The sequence below is a fragment of the Heterocephalus glaber genome, unplaced genomic scaffold (genome assembly GCF_053883595.1).
Source record: "Heterocephalus glaber isolate CG9 unplaced genomic scaffold, H.glaber_assembly_v1.0 deba00001781, whole genome shotgun sequence".
Taxonomy (NCBI): domain Eukaryota; kingdom Metazoa; phylum Chordata; class Mammalia; order Rodentia; family Bathyergidae; genus Heterocephalus; species Heterocephalus glaber.
This window is the reverse complement of record NW_028258467.1, coordinates 10,315,034-10,341,331: the sequence shown is the minus strand read 5'-3', so window position 1 is coordinate 10,341,331 and position 26,298 is coordinate 10,315,034. Positions and strand designations below refer to the sequence as shown.

Genomic DNA, 26,298 nt, shown 5'->3' with positions numbered 1-26,298 from the left:
CAATGCTGCTGAATATAGTGGACATTATATACATTATTTATATATATATTATTTACATTATATACATTATTTATATATATTATATGCTCACTAGATTATTTGGGGGAGATTCTCAAAAATACAACAATGAAAATATTTCCTACCTTTCAAAAATAGCTATGCTTCCTATTTCACTGTTTGTCTATCTAGTTATTTCATAAGCTTATGTGCTTATGTGATCATTGTTTGTACTTATTTTTTCATATGATATGGGAATATATTTTCCTATCACAATATTGGATTTCCATAAACATCATTTTTAGTTAACATTCCAAAGGGTAGGTGTGACAAAAAGTATAATTTTCAAACAGAGCGCTTATTTCCTGACATGCACGGCTGAGACAAAGTTGAGCTAGTGGGATGCCCTAGTGCAAGGTGGAGTCAAGAGAATTGCTCAAAGAGACCTTGATCTTCCCACATGAGTTGCCCAGATACTTTTCATTACCTGGTTTGGAAATATCAGTGTTTCCTTCATTTTTAAAGGTATGTGTGATTTGTGTAGATGTCCTTTGAGTATTACTTGGCCAGGTGAATAAATTAGGGAAGCAAGTGCAAAGCAGACAGTATAATCTTGATGGATGATAAGATAGGCTTTAAAATGGCAATATTCTCTTTGTTTGCATGAGGGCTTTTCCTGGTCAAAGACATCCTTTCTCCAAAATGTCACTGTTTACATTTCATGCCATGTAGGTTTATAGGGAAGATGTTATGAATGAACCTTTAGGACATAGTTGGCTCTATCATCAGAAGTCAGGTCCAAGACTCCGGCATAGGTAGAACCCAGGTATCCTAATTCTTAACAGTGTTCCAGAAACCCTCACTTCCTCTCCTTGGTTTCAAGAATTTGTAACTAGAAGATGAAGTAAAATCCTACTTCACTTGAGAATTTCACATCCTCCTCTCTCCGCTTCCCATACGCTTTTATGATTCAATTTACATCAGATGATTAAACTTTGGGCCTAAAGAAGTGCATTATAAACTCTTAAAAATAAGGGTTGGTGACTCTCACCTGTTTAATAGGGTACAAATGGTATGTAATTCAGTGAAATGTGGAGGTTAAGCCAACAATTAGTACACAACGTTTAGCAGAGTACCTAGCCAACAATAATTACTCAGTAAGTATTAGCTGTTTTCATGACAACTATTGTAATTCAGAACCCTTTCTACATTTGCTGTCCTGAACTCACTGTGAGTCCTAGGGAAAGTCATTTTCCCCTTTCTGGGCCACAGTTTCCTGTCTGAAATATATAACAGTGTCGTTAACCAAGTGCACAAACCTTCCAGTAGTAATGTTCCGTGGCCTTGTGGTTCTCTCCACAGCAATTCAACCAACGAGGGGATGAATGTTAAAAAGTGCTGCAAAGGTTTCTGCATTGACATATTGAAGAAGCTCTCAAGAACAGTGAAGTTCACCTACGACCTCTACCTGGTGACCAACGGGAAGCATGGCAAAAAGGTTAACAACGTGTGGAATGGAATGATTGGTGAAGTACGTTTCCTTCCCTCCTCCAACTCTCCATCCCCTACAGGTCTTGGGTGTGCTGGGAAGAATAAGTGAACATGTTGCTCTTTGCTGGATCCAGGTGGTCTATCAGCGGGCAGTGATGGCTGTGGGCTCGCTCACCATCAACGAGGAGCGCTCTGAAGTGGTAGACTTCTCTGTGCCCTTCGTGGAGACAGGAATCAGCGTCATGGTTTCCAGAAGCAACGGCACCGTTTCACCTTCTGCTTTTCTAGGTATGTGACCTTCATAGTGACAACTGCTTTTCTGGAAGGAATTAATTATAGGTCTTCTTTCTTGTTGCTCAAATGATAGGATTGAGAGGGCTGTGGTGGCCCATGCCTGTAAACTCAGCTACTTTGGAGGCTCAGGCAGGAGGATTGCAAGTCTGAGGCCAACCTGGGAAACTAAATGAGGCCATGTCTCATAAAAAATAGAGAAGGCTGTGGATCTAACTTGGGGGTAGAACGCCCCTGGGTTCAGTTTTTTTAAAAAAGGAATAAACTAGACCTTGTGTGATTCTGTTTGACTGTATCAGTGTATTCCCAGAGTGTTCTGCATTTGAATGACTCCAGTTCACAACCACCTCCCCTGACTCCGCAGGCCACATCTTTCATTTATCTTTAACTTGGAAATCTCTTTTGATAAAAATACTATCACATATTCAGATACCACTCTTAACTCTACAGAATGCAAATTAAAAGATACACTGCTAGAGCCTTGAAATCATTCAAAAAATAAATAAACCTGTCTGTCTACAGTTAATTTAAATCAGCCCATAAACCTTTACTCAGCATCCACACACCTGTCCTCATCTCAAACTAGGATGGCACTCATTTATTTGCTAGATCTAAGAGGGAAAATAATGATGACTCCACCATAATTTATGACAGTACTCCAATAAGCAAAATAGAAGTAGTCTGAAGAATATACACTCATTTAAAATTAATGGGATCATATTTTAAATGTGCTTATCCTTTGAGCCAAATAGTTTGTAAAGCAAAAAATCTATCTGACTCTTCTTGTAAACATTTGATAAATTTGTGTGTTCACATAAATGGATTTTTTTTCTAAAGGTAAAGTTGTATTTTTCTATGGTCTTTTTTTTTTTTTTATAGCTGTTGCTGTTTCCAGCACTGTAACTGTATGTACATTAGGTAGCCTGGCCAGGGTAGTAGAAATTTTACAAAAAGTCCAAGCACTATTGTACAGTTTTTCATGAAAGTGTGTTGACTGTTGGATTTTTTTCAGTAATTACCTTGTTGATGACCATGGAATTCAGATGAACTCCTCCTTGGCATACCTATATACATGGGTTTGCACTAAATTTGGGGAGATTAAGATAACCCTTTATCTTTAGAGGGAAACCACACGAGAGAGGGAAAACAATTTTGTTAAGGTCAACTGAATTTCTAATACTTTTTCTAGATATTAAAAATTTTATTAAAGAAAATTGCTAACTAGACCCAATTTGTGAACACCCACTCTAAGCCCATAGTCTTGTGTTTCCAACATCTTCATTTATAGGTAATGTCACCATCCAGTGAAATTTTCACAATTCTTTCTCTTGAGTGAAATGTTGACTAACAGGATTTCAGGATACTTCCTTACTCACAGAGGCTTATGGATTTTCTATTTTCAGTTTTGATAATCCAGTTAAGCTGTTTGGATTTGATTTTGCACTCATTGCTTCAGTTTTTGTAATTTTTGTTGGAGCAGTATGGAGCTTGACAAACACATACCTTTTGTGTCTTTTGTCTGACATATATATGGATACAATATCACAACAAGGGAACCTTGCAAGTCACCACTAGTCATTTTTCCCCGTTGCCTATCAGACTCTTAGAGAAGAGCTTTTTGCCCTCATTGTTAAAAAAAGATAGAGGAAGTGAGTTTATAAAAAATTTTTTTTTCAGAATGTATCTCCATATCTTCTCAGTGAGCTAGAGAGAACTTTTTTCCCAGTTCAACCAGAGAGAAAAATACCAATTGGCTTGTCTCATAAAAATGGGTCACTGATATTGAATCTGGCCCCAACCCAGTTTCTCTAGATTTTATCTTATCTGTATCTGTAGAACATTTCCATTAAAAAGGCAAGCATTTTGTTAAATTTAGGAACACCCCCCCACCATGTTCTTTTTACTGTCTCTCTTTTTTTTGGTATTGGGGAACTGTCTCTTCTAAAATAAAATAAATTGAAGTCAGAGGAGACTATTTTCATAGCTGTTGTTACCCAGTAGGTATAATATTTTTCCTAGTCACTAAATTGCATCCCTATTTGATTGGCTGTGCACCCCTTATTTACAGTCATTATCTGTAGGTGTTAAAAGTCATAATGAACCATGCTAAGCTACATTTTTCCATTCTCTAGCTCAGTCATCTGGAAGAGCCAAAACATTCAGAATCTGATTGCATTGCTCTTCATTATTTCCTATTCTCTATCCTCCACGAGCTCCATTAACTCACATCAGAAACACTTGCAGGTAATGCCACAAGCTTTTGTGTAAAAACTGCAACCTGTGGCTTTTCAAGGACAGAGATGACATCTCTTGCAATATTTCAATCTAGTTTATTCTAAAGACTTTTTAAGCAGGTTGTATTCTTTGATACAAAGAAATGCTGACCTGGAGTTTCCTAGATTTAAATTCTTTTTTTTTTTTTTTTTTTGCTTAAATTCTTTTATTGGTACATTTTAGGTATATGATACATTTACATTTATCATTGGGTGCTTGTACCTGTACATGATGTGTCTTGGTTCTTAGTTTTTCTTCATTACCTGTGCACCCTTCACTCCCTCCACCCTTCCCTATTTACATGGACTTTGTTTCCATTTTTTTCTTTTCTCATAATTTTTCCTTTGCCTTCTTTCCTTTCCCCTTCCTAGATTTAAATTCTTTCATGGACAAATGTTGAGTCTGGTTTCAGACATATAATCCATACCAATCATAAAATATTTCTTGGTCACTCCTTGGACACTCTAGACAGTCCCTCGCCAATTCCTAATGTTTTTCTTCACTGTACAGTGTGCATATGTAATGCCTAAAAACATCAGTCTTTCCAGACACTCAGAGATACTTGATCTACCAAAACCAGAACACTACAAGAGAACCTTTTGATCTCTCTGCCTTGATTACAAGTCAAGAGACAAAAATTGTCACTTCCAAGTTAAAAAAAGCCTGGGATCAGTTAGTTGCTTGGTCAACTTCCATCTGACTTTCTGACCAGTGTATTAATAACACGGATATGTCTGCCCAGTGAAGTCTAATTCAGGTTTACAGATTCTGATATGTGAACAGAAGAATTCGGCAAAGTCCCCCATCTATTTTTTATATATCACAGCCTACAGAGAAATGAAAGTTACCAGATTAATAAATGTTTTTCCTATTAAATTAGGGAACTTTTGCAGTACCACGGACAACATACCAACCTCACCATTTCTGGCTTTAATGATGGCATCAAACACTGATTCCATTTGTTTCATTGTATAGATGCAATATGCAAGGCCCAGCACCAAGCGCTTTACCTGTGCACTCTCATGTCCTCGTCACCATGATCTTCCTCTGATGAGAAACACCATGCCATTCATATAACCAACTTGAAGAATTCCATTAACCTCTCTATCCTTGAATATTAAATACTTCTTAATCTCCCAATTATTAATTTACTTCCCCTCCTTTCTGGATACACCTCATTACCAAACTTACCTGATTTCAGGGACATAATTTATTACTCAAGCTAAATTTAACTAAGATAAATTTCAGTTTCTGTCTCATTGATTTCTTGGACTTCATCTTGTATTAAGTGAGCTGTGCTGTTACCTGTTGTTTTATAACATATTTGCCCTATCAAAATTATATTGCACAGCATTTGTTTCAGTTTTTGAATTATCAGATGCAATTAAAACTTCAGTCATATTAGTTTCTTGTTAAACATTAAGCTCATTAAATTAGAATTTTGCAATGATCTCTCATTGTCTTATATAGTCACAGACACCAATAATATGGCCTATAGTCAATCTAGTTCTTTATTACTATTACTAGCTTCATCAGAAAACAATTGAAAAATAAGAAAATGTTTATTATTCAAGAGGCATTATTGCACTTATTATATTTTACCTTCAGATAATGCTTGGTTCTGAGGAAAAGAATTTTGCGTTCACTGATATTCCCAATAATGCAATCAGGTGGAGGTATAACATTCTTAAAATTTTACTCTCTGTTGGTTTTCTAGTAAATCTATATTATAAGTGCATAAAATGGCTTCAATCCACGAATGTTCATATCCTCAATCAGGCTGAATAGAAATGCTAACTTATTTTACATAGTATCCTCTTACCTTTCTAGACTGTTTAAGATTCAGAACTGCTCTTCTAATATATCTATCTGTCTATTGCCTAAATTACATGGAAATGAATGGATAAAAGTGACCTTTAGGAGAGAAATTACCACCTATCCAAATCCACCTACCACTTCACTGTCTCCACGTCTCTGCTTCCACCCCTTGCTACTGAGAACTGAATCCAAGGCCTTTCCATTGAGCTACAGCCCAGCCCTTTTTATTATTTAGTTTGGGTCAGGATCTCACTAAGTCTCTAAGTTCGCCAGGTTGGGTTCAAACTTGTGATCCTCTTGCCTCAGCCTCCCAGAGTGCTTCGCCTCTTTGAATGATGCCTTTTCAGTGAATTTTCATCTGAACATAATGTCCTCCAATGATTTCAGTTGCATTTAACCCTTTAACCAGGATTAGAATGATTTATCAAGTATAGAGCTCTCACCTGGCTACAGCAGAAGGACAGATAGACAATCATGGGTGTAAATGATGACCTCTTGTGAACCCCACAATTTATCTTTTCTAAAACATTATAATTCTCTCTGCCCACACATCATTCCACCAGTATGTAAAAATGCAAATGAAAATAAAAATCGAAACCATGCCTATTTGCAGAAGCCTTGTGATGAACTGCTTGAGTCGGGTACCATTCCTCTTCCCCTTTGATTCAGTAGATGGTTCTATAATTATCTTCAACTCTGTGGCCTGTTTATTTGCATTCTGACTTCTCCTTTGGTCTTATCATTCTTTTGTGTTTCTTTTATCCTTGACCTGGTTTGTAAAAATGTCATATACTTTAATCTATTTTTACCATATTATATATGCAGTCTTATATGGGGCCTCAAATATTTTATAGAATAAAGAATGATTTAAGAGTGAGAATGAAAAATGGCTAGTGTCTCTTGAATAACCAGATTGGAATTAGATTGTCTCGGTGAGCCTGCAAATGGGCTTCTTGCTGGAGGTGAGAAAGAGTTAATGGATTTTGTCTCTATTACTCTGGTCTGTTTGCCTACAGAACCCTTCAGCGCCTCCGTCTGGGTGATGATGTTTGTAATGCTGCTCATTGTCTCTGCCATAGCTGTTTTTGTCTTTGAATACTTCAGTCCTGTTGGATACAACAGAAACTTGGCCAAAGGGAAAGGTAAGGAAGCCTACATAAGCACGATTCCAAGTTGATGCTATTTCCTGTACCATCAATGATGACTTCCGTTTTAGAATCCCTTACCCTGTCTTGCCTTGGTATACCATCATAGTAATGCTTCCAGACCATTAATAAGAACAGTAATGGCAGATAAGTTTGGTTTATTTACTTCAGCTGGGAAAAGGATAAAATAAAATCAAATATTTTAATCTTCTTACAATGTGAAAGCAATAGTTGTTGGGAAAAAACCATTGATAATTTCTTGAGAACGCACATTTGAAGAAGATTTTTGGCAATTAATTTTTGAAATGCCTATCAAAAGAAATATTAATAGGGCCAGGGATTTAGCACAGTGGTTTTGCCGCCTGCTGCGCAAGTGCAAGGACCAAAAAAAAAAAAAAAATTAATATCACGGTGAGTCTCAATTTCAGCTTATGCAAAGAAAATAGCTTGTAGAATCTAGCTTAAAAACGTTAGCTCAGTGGTGCCATTGCCTGTCTCACAAGTGTAAGGTCCTGAGTTTGATCCCTGGTACCAATAAATAAATTAATTAAATAAAAACATTCTTCAAACTACTGAATCATATTTGCTTTAGAGTGACAATAAATATTTTAAAATATTTCCTCCCAAAGAGTTATATATTTCTCTTTTTAAAATTAATTTTATTGGTACTCTTTTGATATACATTGATGGTGCCTGACCCTCAGACACTGTACTTGATAAAGGGACAATCAGTAGATAAGAAATTGAATTGGGAGATGTTTACTGGTTTGTATCTCATTATGAGGCTCCCACACAAGCCAGTGCTCAACTCATTGTATCATTTGAGTAGATTTTTCTCGATGCACAGTACTTTCTATGTAGATGGTATCATAAAGATGCAAGCGCCAGATCTCTGTCCTGAAAAAATGGCTTGATATGGTAGGGCATAGGAGATTCTGATGTCTCTAATGCCCCTCCGAACAGGCCACTTTAGTTCAATACGTACTATTTTCACTCGGAGACTCAATATTGGAAATAGCCAGCAGGGCAGTGGAATCTGTTAGGTATTTAGTTGTATTGAAATCCTCCCACTTTTTCTTAACTATTCAAGAGTGGTGATTACTACATAAACCATCTACAATCAACTGAAACAGTAAAATGTGATAAATAATCATGTTGTGTTTAAGTGGGAGATTTCTAGCCTTCACTAAAAGGGTGGTGTAACTAACCTTTAAAGGGATTTCCATTGGAGTGGAACTGGTTAGTGACCTGTGAGTGAGCATATTGGTGTAAAATAGAACTTTAAATTTGTATGATCAGAGATTGAGCTATTCTGAATTCACACATGTATTGGAGGAGTAATTATTGAGTGGGTGTTATATGCCAAGCATGTAAACACATATAGTAATAATCACAGATTTTTAATACATTTCAAGAAGAAATAGAAGAAAACAGTGATTTGGTGGTGATGGAGTGGGTGGTACTTTAGATAGCAGGGTAAAATAGAGAAAGATGCTCAGAAGCAATGATATTAAGCTAAGACTTGAAGGGTGAGAAGGAAAAGCATTCCCTGAAGGAGGAACAGCAAATACAAAGGCCTGGAGGTGGAACCTGTGTTTAAGAAGCAGAGATGTGAATGAGTGAGATGGATAACAGGATTAGGTGAAATCAGATGGACAGACAGTTGAACATGGTAAACAAACATGTCAGATTTTCTTCAAAATACCATGGGAGGGAAGCAGGATAACAAATGTGAAGAGGTCACTATATACTATGCCAAGATAACAGGAGGGGACAGCAGCAGTGGAAGTAGGGAGGCCAGTGAAGAAGGTCTCATGGTTTTCTAAGGAAAATGTTGACAGTGTTTTGGACTTGAGGGCAGTGTCCTATGAGAGCATTGAAGATGGAGCTAAGCAGACACATGTGAGGCGCAACAAGGAGGGGAAAGCTGATGCAAAGACTGTCACTTATAGTTTCTCCCTGGGCAGAAGCATGTAGAAGGCAAGTATTGTAAAGAAAGAAATTCAGCAGGCAAACTCCCCAGCACTCTCACCACATTGAGGTTTCCTGTCTCCCACTCAAGTGCATGTGACGACTCTCAGGAAATGATAGTTCCTTATTTCTTTGGGCAGAATATCATACGTTACCTTTTGTTGTGCTTTATGGGGAAAGTTATATGGCCCAGTAATAGTATTCACTATTCAGGAGCTCCCAGCAGTGCTGGAGAAGATCTCTTGCAACTACCTATTTCTGATCCCCACATAGCTGCCACTTCTGATCAACATGCATTTCTAATAAAAGTAAGTAGTTTCTGAAGTTAACTGGATTGATTTCAGTTATTTTTTTCTAAGAGTACCCAGCCTCTTGGGAATAAGCCCAGAAGATCATAAAAGTAGACAAAAAGGAAACAGGCGAGTTTGAGAACAGAATTACTTGCCTTCTCTTTACTGCATTGTATTATGGCCATTATAAGGGAGCCTGAGCTCAGCTTCTAGTGTGCAGAAAGCTTGTTTTTCTTTGGCTCCATGCCCAGAATTTCATCATTTCCATCAATCTGAATTCACTTCTGCCACTTATTTATTGCCCAGTTTGCTTGCATGGCCAACTGAAGTCTCAGTAGATCATTTTTTCATATCTTCATTTACTTAAGTGACATAAAAATTAACCTCCTGTTAAAAGAAGACCTTTTTCCCCCCTCTTGAAAGGAGGGCATGAATTGATTTTTTTCCTCGTGCAAAGCAAAGGCTTGAAAACCTTAATGGGAGGAGTGTTTTACAGCCTGCATATGCCCCATCCCAATAAATTTTCATATATTGCTTTGCCTCTTTAGTTGAGTCTGTTGTGAGGAACATTTAAGAATCTGAAAAAGGACACATAGCTGTTGTAAGGATACACAGAGGAGGAAAAAGAGTTGTGATATCAGAGTTCATTTTCTATGACCCTGCAGTGAAATGTCTTCCATCTGAGAAGTGCTGGAAGAATTAAGCTCTATTGTTCTTCTCCTTAATGTCTCCATTTGCAGAGAATTTTCATTGGTCTAATTCCTATATTGTGCACACTTTACTGTGAATTTGAACAGGAGCAATTGTTAGAAACAATTGAATTTGAATACCAAACATCAGTCCAGATAAATTGCACGGCTCTTCTCTGATAGCACATCCTATGAATACCCAAGCAGCAAGCTCCCCCTACCCTGCATTTTTGTCAGCTTTTCTTTACATTTATTAAGGTGACTGGTTCCCCCAAATGGAAATCAAATCCAAATTTAAAACAGGTCGTAACACTGCTTCTCATTCAAACCCCCAGTTTGCATAACCATTTTCTTTCTTTTTTTTTTAAAGAAAGATGGCAAAATGCAGTTATATAGAGATGTGGGAAGAATGCTAATTTTAAAGAAAAGAGAAGTTAACTGTGACTGTGATTCCAGGATGATGCTAGGGCACAATTCTGGCTTCTGGCAACCTGCATTGCTGCGGGTGGCCATGACATAGGTTTTGCACACACACACACACGTGTCCACTTTGAGAAAATGCTGACAGCGTCCTTTTTTGTTGTCTGCAGCACCGCACGGGCCTTCTTTCACAATCGGGAAAGCTATATGGCTCCTCTGGGGCCTGGTGTTCAACAACTCCGTGCCTGTCCAGAACCCTAAAGGTACAACCAGCAAGATCATGGTGTCTGTGTGGGCCTTCTTTGCCGTCATTTTCCTGGCCAGCTACACGGCCAATCTGGCTGCTTTCATGATCCAGGAGGAGTTTGTGGACCAAGTGACTGGCCTCAGTGACAAAAAGGTAAGGTCATCGCACATTCTTTTCGGGCTGGAGGTCTTCAGAGAACAAGTGATTCAGGTGCCTGTCTTCCCTACCCATCCTCAGCTCTAAAGCTCAAAGCCAGAAGATTCTTTTCTTAATTCAGATCAGAATATTTCTAAATAAAGTTAGGAACAGAACTTAAGCTTTGCTCTCCCAAGTCTTCAAGATTCTGCATCTAATTTGGAAGGATAATTTCCCCCACGTGGTCATTTCTCACATTTATACCATCTCTCTGAGCATGCTGCGACTGAGGCTCTATGACTCACTGTAGCTCACACCTCCCAGCAGAGTGTGAGGCTGAGAAGGACTGGGGTCCACACAAGGAGACAATTGGGGTGCAGGGGCACTGGTGGCCATGGGCTCTCCCAGTTCTCATGAGCTCTTATATACTTCATGTCCTACATGGACGAAAGTCCTCTCTGCACGCTCCCCAGAGACAGAGTTACTGAGTGGCTGCTCCTCCCTGAGCTGCCAAGCAGGCCCCTTCTTCCCGCCTCCATCTCTGCTGAAATTTCGGCAAGGGACTGAAAGGATGCAGAGACGTTTCTCATTTCCCCATCCCTTTTTCTTAGACCCATTTCCCCCCAGGAAGATAGATGGATAACACCTGCTCTCCTCATTCTCTACCAAATCCTAGTGAGGGGTTTGAGTGACTATTCAGAAATGCACATAAAGGGAAAAAAGAGGTAAACTGGGTGCATTCTCCTATTGAAATTCTAGTTCGGGAAACAAATTCTGACTCGCTGAGCTCAGCACTGCTGAGACTGCAGCACGGCAGAGATTTTTCTCTTTCCTCTGTGTGAGGATAATTTGTATCTTTATAAAACCTCCTTGTCCTATCTTGTTGACATAAGTCTGCATATACCCTTTTGGCATTCATCAACAAACTGCTGAATAGAAAATCAGCCCATGAAAAGCCTTTACAGCTTCCCAATGGCATACACTGTGTGAAAGAGGTACAAAGAGGCCCGTCGGGAGAGAGGAGGAGAGGTTGGGATTGAAAATGGAGTCCCCATCACAAAGGCGCCATGTGAGTGGTGGGCCTCTCTGGGGGGCTTCCCACCTGTCCTGGGGTAGGTGCCCCTCTGCTTACTGTGGCACACAAAGCCCTTTCTTATCCAATTCCTCCCTTCCTCTTGCTCACCAAAGCTCCCTCACCCTTCCCTAATGCTCCAAGTTCATTTCTACTTCAGTACTCTTGTGCTGTATTCTCTGCCTAAATGTTTTGCTTACAGTCTTCTGACAGTTGGCTCCTCCTTGAATTCCAGGTATTGGGGAAAATATTACCCCCTCAGAGAGGTCTTTCCTGGCTACTGGGGGTGAACTTGGCAGACTGAGCTCAAGCTCCCGACAAACTTAAAGCTTAGTGGGAAGAAATAAATAATAGACTTTCAAATATCAGAAAAGGAGAAAATGTCAGACAAGAATAAATGTCAGAAAGGAAGTAAGACTGAGGTGATAAAAACTGGAATGGGGGAGAGGACTTCAGGTATGAGGTATGATTGTTAAAGCAGAGAATGTTCAAATTTTTAAAGAATTAGACTAAAAGACACATTGCTGTTAATCCCTCTCAGCACGCTACACACACATGCATGCACGCGGGCACACACACACACACAGACACACACACCACTTTAAACACATTTATCCTATCCTCCTAGCAACTTTCTGAAGTAGTTCTGGGAGTCTTATTTTGTGAGTGTTTTTAGCTGTGTTTTTGTAGTTGCTTCAGTATCCTGAATTGATTCAAAATGTTTACCTTGACCACTTTGACCTTGAGGAAGAGCCAGAAATCACGTTGCCAGATCTGGTGAATAAAGTGGATAAATATACACCACAGTGCTTTTACCAGCCTGCCTTTCTGTTGGATGGCACTCAGCAGCACATTCATCATATTTCTAATGTCTTGTAAAGACATGAAAGAGGGCTTCCAGAACTGCTTCAGAAAGTGGCAAGAACGATGGGATAAGTGTGTTCCAAGTGAAGAGGAGTATTTGAGGGGAATTAATAGCAATATGTCTTTACTATAATAAACTTTAAACTTTAAACATTTACCATATATTTTTATCAAACTATGTACATATTTTTCTTTTTTTCTTTTAATGTTAAGGGCTTAGCTTCCACCAGCCTGTCACTATACTGAGTGCTTTACATGCACTATCTTTTTATTCAAATTTATTTATTTTTTATTAGTACATATTTTTAGTACGTGCACTTTAAAATCGTCTTGGGTACATGAACATAATACAGCTTGGTTCTTCTTTTTAGTCCCTTTCGCCTTCCCCCACCTCCTTCCCTCTCCTCTAAATCCCCTTTCCCCAGATAAGATTAATAATATCAACAAGAATGAAAATGTATTTACTTTTCATAGATTTCACTGACCCTTAGGTGATGCTCAGTACCTACTTATTGGTTGAGTGAATAAATACACAGTGTGTTGCACACTGAACACCCCCACTTGGGTCTCCTGGAATCCCTTTTCTAGCCTTCTGTGCTCAGCCCCAACTACACATTTTGCTGTAGACTCATACCAGGAATCCTCAGAGGGTTATTATCTTTGGACACTGAAATGGTCAATGCCTTGGATTTAAGTTCTGCCTGTCCTTGCCGTCACCTATAACCAGTGTGTTGAATACAAAAGCCCAGCTTCTCTCTTGCTTTTAAAGCAAGACAAACACTGAGGCACAGTTGACCCTCCAGAAGTTCCTGCAGCAGGATCAGGCAGAGACTGAGAATTGGCTCTTATCAGACTGTGACTGGCTTTTCTCTAGTCCTTTCTAACCTCACCCCTACTCTCTTATTGGTTTCTCCTGGAATTTGTCATTAACTAATCGAGTTTACCCATTTCTTTGGCTCAGGGTTGGCTTTTGGCAGAGATCCACCTAAAGCACAAGGCATCTAGGAGGCACCAAAGTGCTGCATTTAGAGTCAGAAAAGTTGGATTCTTGTTTCCTCTCTTCCACAACTAGCTGCTTCCTGTCACCTCACTGGGCCTGCTTATTCTTCTCTGTCAATTAGGGAGACAAAGTTACAGAAATGATCCAAGGAAACCGCATATGCCAATGTGCCTTCTACCCAGTAAAATCCTGTGCAGATACAAAGCATTGTTATGTAACTTCATTATGTTTTGGGATCAAAAGAAGGAATTCCTACAAGGGACTGAAAGTTCTGTAGAAGAAGGGGAAGCCAAGTCCTGAAGGAGAAAATTTGTCAAGAAAGTAGTTGGCAGCGTGGTTTGTTCTTTGTTGCTATTTTCAAAAGCAAAGGAAAAAAAGAATTTCTCATTTTGTAGTTCTAGGTCTACATAATAAGACGACTTGTGGGAAAACTAATTAAATGCACCAATAATTTGACTGACCTTCTCTGATTTGGAAACCCCCAATAGCAGATACTATATCATCAGGGGACATAGCTTAGTTTCCATGGTTGGAGGATTAAAGACAAGCCAGTAGCTCTCTTAATTAAATATTAGTTACAACTAGATAAACAGCAAACTTCTTAGAGCAAATAGGCTAACTGCTCCTAGAAGATAAGTGGTAGACACAACAAGAAAGTTTGCGAAATACAAATTTGTATTGAATCAATTTATTTTAATACTGTACACAGCGGTGATTGCTTTGTTTTTAAATCATAAATGACTATACAATAATCAGGGTTTACAAGACTTTCAAACCTTTAGTGCTTGCTGTGAATGAAGTATATTTGGAGTCCATGGTGTGCTTAGATAAGTGTGGGCTTACGTTATTAGTGAGTTCACGGGACGTGCTTTCCTGGGAATTATTAAAGGCAAGTGGAGACATTGATGGGACCTTTTCCAACATGCTGGGAATCACTATGATATAGAAAACTCATCTCTGGAAGGGAGATTCAGGTAATGGCAGGGGGACAATATCATAGTTGGGGTCAAATGGACCTGACTCAAATCCTGATCTTGCCATGTAATGGTTATGTATCTTTGAATACATGAGTATCCCCAAGGCCTAACTTCCCTATGAAGGGACAATAGCAGCACCTTTCTGGCGGGGTAAATTTGAGGATTAGAAATAATCCCATAGATGATCCTGTTACAAGTGTTATTTCTTCCTTTCCACTTCCTCTTCTCATTCCTCTCTGTCTCATGCTCTTCTCCTTCCTTTTATTTAATGGTCATCATTACTTCCTGATTCAAACCATTCCTCACTTTTAGGGCCCAGAATGCTAGTGCACTGAGCTGGTCTTTCGCAGCAGCCTGTGGAAGAAATTTAGATGACTTCCCTTAGCAAATGAACCCACATTTGTGTTCTCAAGGAGTCATTCTGCCTCTGTGCATTGTGACTGCACTGCTGAGAGGTCCTGGCCCGGGAAGGGAGCAACTGTGCTCTGCTGATGGCCACACCTGTTTGATGCTCACTTTAAGCATGTAGCACTTTGCCCACCAAAGACTGTGCTAGAAATAAGTGCTCCGTTTGCCAGATGTCCCTTTTTTACAGATACAGAAAACAGATAGCTTTACTAAATGTGTAACTTTCGATTCATTATAAGAATAAAGAAATTTCCTAATTGCTGTATTTCCTTAAAAATTTATTTCCTAGCCCTACCTTTCTATCTCTCCACTATAAATGTTTGCCATATTTTGTTCTCTTGGATGACCTCCGGACTTGTCTCCACATTGAAGGGAAACATTTTTCCGAAAGTGGTCCTGTATTCTGCAAACTGGAGGGATACTGGGTCTGTTATGTGGCTACAGCTACTCTGGGTGGTGACAGGTTTCCAAGAGTGATATATGTGCGATTAAAATGTAATATGTCATGTGATGCATACGAAGGAGTTGAGGATTTTAGGTGTTTTTCCAAGAACTATACAATTGTAAAAGTAAATCCAAGTTTACAGATCTAGAAACTGATGCTCAGAGAGCTTAATGGGCTACCCCAAATTATGCACTTCCTAAGTGGAAGATGAGAAGCTGACTGTGACTCCCCTAAGCCCAAGACCCAGTGAGGGCATCCTTGAGAGAAGCCGAGAGAAGATCTCTGGACTCTGCGTCCTGTGATGATGTTACTCTGTGCCCTGCTGACAGTGGGAACCTGGGCACTGTCCCTCCGTTTGCTGAAGCCCACGTGTCTTCCTTTCTGCTTGTACATGCCGTGCTCTGGGAGAAAGTTGTGCTGGAGGTCAACATCAGACATGAGCCATCCTTGCTCCTAGCTTTGCACAATGTAGGTCATGCTTTTCAGTGAACCTTGACATTAATTTGAGGTTTGTGACCATGAAAAAAAATAGAACATAAGAGATAGCATCAGAGTACATCACATATAGAAAGAGAGTCCTGTGAGATTGTGTGTGTGTGTGTGTGTGTGTGTGTGTGTACAGGGTGGTAAGGGGAAGTGTATTGGGAGTGATGCTTTCAAAAGTTTGGCAGTCTGGCCAGGTGTGGTGGCTCACGCCTGTAATCCCAGCACTCTGGAGGTTGGGGCAGAAGGATTGCTGCGAGTTCAAGGCCAGCCTGGGCTACATAGTGAATTCGAGGTCAGCCTGACCTACATAGTGAGACCCTGTCTTAAAAAAAATTTGACAATCTTAGTTCTAGTAGGAAAGGTTCTGGATGTTGACCCTGGACTGACTATTGTGTACAGGATGCTATGGCAATGCCAGAGAAGTGTGGGACTGAGCGTCTGTCCCTATCACTGTGCAAATCAGAGGGAAGGAAGGAAGCAAATCTTAGAGCTGCATCGCTCCTCAGGAACAGATGGGGAGTGAAGTGGGAGACACTTTGTCAAATAGTCCGTCTCTGGGTGTTGTGGAGACCAGCAGCGGCTGCTGCAGCGTGAGATTTACAAAGAGTGTTATTACCACCGTTCCCCGAAGCAGGTGGTGGCCAGAAACAAGCCTAGGCTTGTGTCTTCAAGTTGGATGATGAGTGAGGACATCACAATCCTGAGGTCTGTACACAAGCACACACGTGTGCACACACACACACACACTCAATGCCAAGTGTGTTCCAGAAGGAGAATCTCATTTGGACAATGGCTGGCTACTTCTCCTAAATCCAAATCCAGTATGGCTGCTTCTTAGGCAGCAGCATGGCTAATGCAAGGAAAACAGTTTTCAACTGGAAATTTTAATTAACAGTGAAATGAAGTGTGAGTGTAGAGAAAGAGGAATGTTTCTGGTTGGTCCAAATCTTGGGCAAACATGGACACCTTCTCTTATGGTTCTTGGTTCTGTGGAAGATGGATTGGAAGTCGGTGAGGAAGGTGGATTCTTGGTGTGGAAGGTGGATTGGAAGTTGGAGAGACATTTGCATCATAGTCCTGGCTCTGACACCAACTTGGTGGGTATTGTTTTCCTGTCTGGGTCTCCAAGTCCCCGTCTCTAACCAAGGAAGGAGTCATTAGCAATGGTTTCTGATGAATGACAGAGTTAAGACCTTAGCACATGTCTAAAGCATGTCTAGGTTTGAATTTTGGGTCACTATTTGTTAATAGGTTGTGTAACTTCTTGGAGCCTCAGTTTCCTCATCTGTAAAATGGTGTTTCTAAGATCAGCTACCTAGCAGGGCTGTTGGCACAGTGTTAGCTCCAACTTCAAAAAGTTCCAGTCATTATTACCACTAATTTCTAGTTCCATGATTCCATATTTCACAGAAAAATGCAGCCTGTTATTTTTTTCCTGCAACAATCATAGAAAAAAAGTGATAAAAGCTTTATTTTTGACCTCTTGTTCAGTTCCAGGAACTATTCCAGTTACTTCATAAATGTGGTTTTTTCTTCACAGCGATCCTATAAGGGAAATACTTTGAAGAGGCCCATTCTACAGGTGGAAAATAGAGGCAGCAGGAAGTAAAGTGACTTGTCTAAGGTTGCAGAGTTTATAAGTGATAGTTTGACTTTCCAGCCAGGAGGCCTGAGCACACACTCAGCCCCTCCAGTGCTGTCTCTAGGTTTGTATTTCTGGGACTCAGGTTCAGTTCTCTTGACTTCTAACCAGGTTTAGTCCCTGAAGATCAAAGTTGAGAATGGACAGTGTCTTGCCCACAGCCCAGCTGTGCCAGGGCTGAGGTGTGCTTTGCTAAGAGATGGCTTGTGGGAGATGGGATAATTTGAGACTTGGTGGCAAAAAAGGATGGGGTCCCGTGGCAGTGGCCTGGACAGGAAGTTGCCAGGAGCTACTTGGGATGTCTAGTGGCAGGGGCTGGACTAGAGCGGCAGGCCAGCAAGGAAAATTGCTTGAGAAGTACTCAGAGTATACAGTGGCAACTGGCTGGGCTATAAGGCTCCACACTGCCCTGATCCATACCTGGTTATTGCAGGGAGGTGAGTAGATTGGGCTGCATAAGCAGTGACACCAGTAGCTTGCTTCATTCCATTGTATAACCTGCATTCCAAGGAGCAACTGACCCAGCATACAAGCAGGAAGGCAGATTCTACAGATAACACTGGTTTGTCCAGTTCCCAGTGTCCCTCGGATAATACTTATCCCAGTGATCTCATTCCTGTCCCCTTGAGGTAGGATGGAAGAAATGGAGATAAGTAGTAAGGAGACAGCGAAAGTTGTAACTTTAAAATTGTGCTTTTAAGAAAAGCTGCTGTTTCAGGGCATAAAAGTTACCAAATTTATAATGCCCTTTTTCCCTTCTAGGAAACTCACTAAAAAAATTCCTAGGGGTCTTAAAGACACAATAAGCCTGCACATTGGAGCCCATGATTTTCACCTGTAAATGATTCTGCTTCTCACAGACATCCATCCTAAGGAAGTAGCATGGGTATTAAGTTGACAGGAGATCTCTAAATTCCAAAAACATGCAAATAGCTTGCATTTTAACGTAGCACCAAGTGGGTCGTCTGACATATAGTAAGAATACATATCCTAGGTCACCCATCTTGAGGACACCCTCAAGACCACGTAAAAGGCCCCATTCCCAGATCATAATGTGCTTCTCTCTTGAGGGCCTGCACTTGATTCTCTCTCCGTGTGTATATTTTTACCTGCTGAACCTTTCTAATGCCTCTCACTGATGTGCCCTGAAATTTTTTTCTGGTGCATAACTCAGTGAACCTACAACCTACCCCACAGATGGGATGAGTTAAGGTCCGCATTTCCTCTTGGGGGACCTCCTTGGACCGCATCCAGTGACACCCTTACAATGCTCCCTGGACTAGGCAGGTGTCTTGGGAGCACCAAAGAGATGTTTTAGGGACATGGTGCTAAGCACCCTAGTTCTCCTCAGGGATGATACAGACACTATTGGTCAGGGAAGACTCAAGGAGCATGAACAACATGCTTTATGAAGGTTCAAGAGCAGAGCAAGACTTGGACATTGCCAGGAAGCTAATAGGTTGGTAGGGACTTTGACTTTGCAAATAGTCACAGAGCCTGCTGGGGCACTATGCCTGATGAATATTGCTTGTGGAACTGAATGAATGAGCCAGTGAGTGGAGGACGGGTGAATGGCCACATAGAGTCATTTTCTGGTGGGTGCAAAGGTAATTGTAAATGGTGTTAAGAGAAAGGGGTGGTTTGTGGGGATCACAGGAAACTTCTTCATGAAGCAGATAAATGAACTGGGCTAAAGTCGTGTCTCAATTCCAGCTTAACATTTCCTTAGCACGATTGTGTGCTTGTCTCTCTGATAGCATTTGAAAATTCACCCCAACAAATGTCTACTGAGCATACAGCTAAGTCCTGTGCTAGGAACTGAGGGACAGCTCCAAAAATACACACACTGTTCCCAATCTACTGCAACTCAGGGACCAATGGACAATGTGATTAAGTTCAAAGAAAGAACAAAAATAGATGTTTATTTAATTGTCCTGTGTGAATGAACATGTTTAACTCCTGACAAGAAACAAAATCATAGCTAATTTCTTCTTCCTCTTTCCCTCCTCCTGTCTCCTCCTACTTCCCCTCTTCTCTTGTCTTTTTTCTCTCTCTTCAGTTTCAGAGACCTCATGACTATTCCCCGCCTTTTCGCTTTGGGACGGTACCTAACGGAAGCACAGAGAGGAACATTCGGAATAACTACCCCTACATGCATCAATACATGACCAAATTTAATCAGAAGGGAGTGGAGGACGCATTGGTCAGCTTGAAATCAGGGTAAGGACAGTAGCTCTTTTTCCTCTGCAGTCCTGCCAGCTGATAAACCTTGTCAAAATTGACTCTCTGCGTGGCTTGGTGCTTATCTTCGCTGCTGTTGTATCTTTCTGGAGAGCAGCTGCAGGCCAGATGGACCCCAATGGAGGGCTGTTTTTGTTACTCTGAGGAGCATCACAGGCATCCTCCTGAGCTGCGTTAAGAAAAGGCAAACCCATGACACTTGGAAATGAGGAGAACCAGAGGGGTTTCTTAAACTGCTAAATAAGTTGGCCCAACTTCATGGGAGAGTTTAGCCAAATAGAAAGACCTAAGAAGTGAGAACTTAAAGAAGGAGAAACAAAGATTTTTAAAGATCAGATTTTAGGTAGGAACTTTTTTAGGGGATGTAGCATACTGGAAATAGTTTTATGGGAAGCAAATAATGTAATACTGATGAAGGAGGCTGAGTATTCAGCTCACTGGTAGAGCGCTTGCCTAGCCCTTTTTGTGAAACCCTGGGATCAATCCCCGGTGCTGGAGGAGAAACAAACTGAAGGAGAAAGAGAGGGAAACAATGAGAACTCAAACCACCTCTCTAAAGGTGCAGCTAGTATTCCTGTCTACCTGTCGGTGCTGTGCAGGGTAGCGTGCAGTCCATCAGTCATCAGTAAATCTGTGGGGAAAACGCAATGAACTGGTCCTGACGATTTGAGAGACCGTATTCTCTTCCTCACTGTATTTGTAATGTGACCTGGGACGGTTATTTAATCATCCTAAGCCTCACACATAAAATGGGAAAAATAGGACCAATTTCATAAAGATTTTGTGAGAACTGAGAGAGAAAACTTGATGGAAAGTCCCCAAATGATGACCTAATTATTAGTGTCATGGCTTGTTGCATAAGTTAAATTCTATTCTATGGATCTGCAAAAAGTCAGGAATGTGTGAGATACTATGTAGAAAGGATTCTATTATAGATGATTTCACTTTTAACAACGGAGTTGTTTAACGAGAGAGGTTTTGATTATCCAGAATACTAACTTCCATGGGGATTTCAGTCACTGGGGAAACCACAGCTTGAGACATGCCTGCAGGTGTGCTCTGATGCTCAGGAAATAACCTCTTCTGAGCTGGCTATTCCACAGGCTGGTTGCAGAGGCCTTGCTGCTTGCTTTGATTGGCTGGAGAGCGAGGGACCCCTGTAAACAAGCCAAGCTGGACTCTGCACAATCCCTCGGGAATTATGGCTGAGAGCACCTTATCCTTTCTGGCTCTGTTGGAATCTCTTTGGTATCACAGCAGGGCCTAGGAGGACACTTATTCAGAGGTTAAGCCCATGACATCCAAAATGAATTCATACACTGCTCGTTCTGGCCTGGAATAATTTTTTAACTTTTAAATTAAAGCATAACAAAAATGCAAAGATTACAAATATTAAGGCTTGTGGCTTGATGGCTTTGTATGAACTGCTCCTCCCGGTCACTCATCCCCAGGAACATCCTCCACACCCTCTTCCACCAACCAGCCTCACTTCCTTAAGCCAATGATTCTCTTTTTGTTGTTATTTCAACATATAAATAAAGCACCACTTGTTCTCTTTTTTTGTTTGTCTTCTTAGGCTCAACATTCTGTGTGTGAGATTATTGCATGTAATTCCAGTCCTGTCATCCCCATCGTGGTAGAGAATTTCATGGTTGGAAAATGCCACAGATTATCTGTCTCTTCTGATCTTGATGAACACTTGGGTAATGGCAGTGTTCTGGGGTGTTAGGGGTAGTGCTTCTGAGGACATTCTCACACATGTGTTTTGATCCAAAAGTGAGTGTATTCTTCTTGGTGTGAACCTAAGATTGGAAATACTTGGTTATAGGCTGTGTATATATTTAACTTGAGTAAATACCAGAAAAGACAGATTTTTTCTGACTTTCCACCTTAGCCATGGGTATAGGGTTTTCATTTGTTTCCATTTGGTATTTTAATCAATATCTGTATTGTTGCTTTGGACAGACCATCAATGCAATGGGGATGACAGTGGTTGGAAACAGTGGTTGAAGGACGGCTACCTCCCTCTGCATCCACTCATCACCCACAGCTCAAAGTGGATTATTTTTTTCCCTTTCAATTATTTCCTATATATATATATATATATATATATATATATATTTGGAGTATCCCTCCAAAAGGATTAGAGAAATGGAAACCATTCCTGTCGCTAAATTTTACAAATTGTTTTCTAGAAGCCTCATCATAATTATGACATCTATCTTAGAAGACTTGGGCAGATGGCGGTTCACTCTATACTCAATCTCTCACTTGGGGGATGCTTCGCAATGTTACATTAAACTCAGAAACTGGAGCTAATGGGGTTTGAGTCTTTCTTTAAGAAATAATTTAGTACAACCCTTAGGGGTGAACGCATAGCAATGCTTGATCCTAGATATTCAGTTTTGGTGGGCTTAGTGTTAGGGGAAACCACACATATTAACAGGCTCCTGGTTACTTAAGTAAATTAAATTTTGACTAGATAATACATATATATGATTCTAAAATCAAAAAGTACGTTAAAAGATGAACAGTGATGTCTTCCACATAGTTCCTTGCCTGCCCAGCACTCTCCTCCCACAATAATGGTATTCCTCTCTAGCTGGCCCAGCATGTTCTTCCAGATCTTTCTGCATCCATCCATGATCTTCCACTGTGTAAATGTGCCATGCTGTATTAGTCAGTGCCTATCAATGGACATTTAGATTGCTTCCAGCCTTTTGCTACTCCAAACAGTGCTGCAATGAATATCTTTGCACACATGTATCATGCAGTGTGAAATAAAATATCCTGGAAAAGGAGACAAAGACGATAGGTAATTGTCATTTTGACAGATAATGACAAATTCCCTCCAAAGGAACTTCATATTTGCTATATCAATTTATGAGAGAGTCCATTTCCTCTAGGTCTTTGGCAATACAGTGTGTAAACCACCTCCTCAGATTTTGCTGAGGTAAACAAATGTTCTGACAAGTATTTTAACTTGCACCTTTTATTATCAGTAAATTTTGAACATATTTTCATATATTACAGTTATCCATAATTTCTTTTTTGAGGACTTTATTATGTTTTCTATTGCTAAGTTGGTCTTTTGTCTGATTAATTTATTAGAGGGGTGAAACTTTTATTTGTGATGTGATTACAAAAGTTTTCCCTAGCTTTTTGTTTGTTTGCCTTTTGAATTTGCTGATGATGTTTTCTCCATGCAGATTTTAATTTTTTTGTTGTCAAATATACTAATCATTTTTATACATTTTGGATTTTGAGTCATAATGTCAAAATTTCCCTTCTAAGGTTACAAAATAATTCCCTCATTTTTTTTCTACTTTGGTTGTCTTTTTAATGTTTGAAATTTTTCTTGTTGTATGATGTGAGATATGACCCCAACTCTCACAAAATAGAAAAGCCACCCACAAAACTACACCAAATCTGACAAGTCCTCTGTGCTGATCTCTCGATCCCATCATTCCAATGCAAAATTAGTCTTTTTTGTCACACTTCAAGGGCTTTTCCTTCTCTCACACTCTTTCTTTCCTTTTAAACGTTTTTCATTATGGAATGTATTGCTGTTTAAGAGTGAAGAATAATAAAATGAGCCATGTACCTAACATCCAGCTTTAAAAAAATAGTCATTGTCCTCCTTCACCACCTACAATATCTCTAGAAATTTCCAACTCTTGGCAAGGTGGAGGGCGATGGCCTCATCAGAGTTGGTGAATTTCGGAACATCCCCTTTGTGCTGTCCCCAACACCCTGGTCCAGCTGTCCTTGACTGGGAACGTGCAGAGCATATAGGGAGGCTACTGGTTCTGCCCCTCCACCCACCAGTCTCAGAAGCATCTGCTGCTTAGGATGCAAGTGCATGAACACCAGGCCAATGAAGTATGAGGTCTAGTTTCCTGGGAGACCATCGGATTATGGCTGACTGAGAGTCCCATCTGGGTTTGAGTCCAGCCATGGTTTTGGACAAGCCATGTCACCTCTCTGAGCCTCAGGCTCCTCATCTAAAAAGTGAAAGGGCTGAATTCTTTGAGGTCTGAAATAGTTTAGAGACTCTTTATTTGCATCAAATAGTCAAAATCTAGACAATTCACAAATATACATGATTTTTAGTTTTAAGGAAAAGATTTAGAAGAATGTTTCACAGTTGGATGGCTCCAAGCCTGACCAAGTAACTAATTGTACCTGAATCACATAACTTGTTGAAATGCAGATTCCTAGACTTGAGGCAGGACTTCAGCCATGAAGCCTGTGAATCTTTATTTTAATAATCATTTTCCCTTTTCGCCCCACATGATTTTGAGACCAACTAATATTTGATAACAACTCTTATAAAGGAGTCCAATAAACATATTAAATTGAAACAGACATATACAGAGTAGACAAACCAACTTCTTATCTTTAGAAGCCATCATGGCTTGAAGAAAAGCACTACTAAAAAGAAACTCGAAATTTATGCTTCACTATGTATTGGAATTCATGATAAATGGAGATAACAAAATTATCAGATAATTCAGTGAGGAAATATGACTTATCTATAAACTTGGACAGAGATAGGATTTTCGGGAACAGGATTATTGGAATGCAGGCTCTCTTGAACCAAAGGCAGAGGAACTGTAATTGACCCCATGTTTCTAGACCAATGTTTCTCAAAGTGTAGCCTAAGTCTGCTTTAGTATAGTGCTAATTAGAAAGTGGCTTCCTGAGCCAGGTGAATTCAAGTCCCACACAGAGGGTCCTGGAAATCTACATGCTTTAACAAGCTCTTCAAGTGATTCCAATGTACACTGATCAGATTTTAAGAATATTTGTTCTAGAAGAGGGAACTGAACCTGAGGGAAAAGAGATGGACTTAGATTTACAGATATTCTGTCATCAAAAGATGATGTTCTCCAGTTTGGGCAAACTATGGGCAAAACTGCGAGCATAGCACTTATATCAGATTTAAATTAATGTCCCTGGAACTCTGGAGACCCTAATATTTCAAGACATAGTAGGGTAGTTTGTTGTATTGATTTTCATGTACATATACATGTGTTAATCAGCTTTCCTGTTGCTAGGACAAAGTACCAACACCTGCAGTTTAAGTGAGGAAAGGGTTTTTCTGGGCCATAGTTTCAGAGGTTTCAGTCCATGGTTGGCTGGCTGGCTCCAAGGCAGAAAAATCATGGTGGAAGGGTATAGCAGAAGGAAGCTGCTTGACTTATGGTGTCTGGAAGCAGAGAGAGCAGGGGAAGAGCCATAGTAAAAGGGGCAGGGAACACACCCCACCTCCTAAGACCACATTCAGCTTTGAACTCATCAGTGGATTATTCCACTGATGAATATGGACTCCCATGACCCAATCACTTTCTGAAAGCACTATCTCTGACCACATCTTTGGGGAACATTTTGGATGTAAAACTATAAAAATGTATTTATGAGAAAGTTCTAATTTTTGAAGAAGCATCAATCTTCATCCTTCATATTCTTATTCAATTTCTCTTTCAGCCGAACAATGTTGAGAAACAGGTCTCTTTTGGCTTCCTTCACACAGAGTAGTTGGAGAGAATTTGAAAACTGTTGTGTTTTTTATTGACCATCTTAATCATTTTGAAGATTATAGTTCAGTGGTATTAAATATATTCATAGTGTTGTGCAACCATCACCACCATCCACCTCCAAAATCTTTTATCTTGTAAAACTCAAGCTGTACCCATAAAGCAAAAACTCTCTATTCCCCTACCCTTAGGCAGTCACCTGTTTTTACTTCCTGTCTCTGTGATATGACTACTCTGTGCACCTCATATGCTCTGGATATGCAATATTTGTCCTTTTGTGGCTGGCTCATATTACATAGCATAATGTCCTCAAGGAACATCCATGTATCAGGATTTTCTTCCTATTTTAAGATGAACAATATTATGTTGTATGTATATAACATATTTTTCTCATCCATTCTTACATCAGTGGACAGTTGAATGACTTTCACCTTTTGGCTGTTTTGAATGATGCTACTATAGCTGATGTAGTGGGACATGCCTGTAATCTCAGCTCAATGGGAGGCTTAGGCAGAAGGATCACAAGTTTGAGCACAGTCAGGGCAACTTAGTGACTTAGGAAAACCCTGTCTCACAATGAAAAATGAAAAGGCCCGGAGATGTATCTCAGTGTGAAGGTCCTGTGTTCAATCTCCAGTAACACAGACACACAGACACACACACACACACACGCACACACACACACAAATGCTGCAGTGAAGGTAGGTATGTTATTATTTCTTTGCATCTATGATTTCAGATTTTACATATTTACACAGAGGTAGAATTGCTGGATCACAAAGTAATTTCATTTTTAATTTTTGAGGAACCACTACATTGTTTTCTACAGCAGCTATATGATCTTACATTCCCACC

General features: G+C 40.1%; 1 protein-coding gene across 2 annotated transcripts in view; it reads left to right on the top strand.

Annotated features, from left to right (window-relative positions):
- Grin2a (glutamate ionotropic receptor NMDA type subunit 2A) overlaps positions 1-26,298 on the top strand; it is a 379,678-nt gene that overhangs the window by 297,753 nt on the left and 55,627 nt on the right. For both annotated transcript variants that reach the window (XM_004864874.4, XM_087202850.1), the window contains 5 exons: positions 1,360-1,528; positions 1,623-1,776; positions 6,888-7,013; positions 10,557-10,786; positions 19,722-19,882. In XM_004864874.4, coding sequence (XP_004864931.1) covers positions 1,360-1,528; positions 1,623-1,776; positions 6,888-7,013; positions 10,557-10,786; positions 19,722-19,882 — 840 coding nt within the window. The remainder of the gene's footprint in view (positions 1-1,359; positions 1,529-1,622; positions 1,777-6,887; positions 7,014-10,556; positions 10,787-19,721; positions 19,883-26,298) is intronic.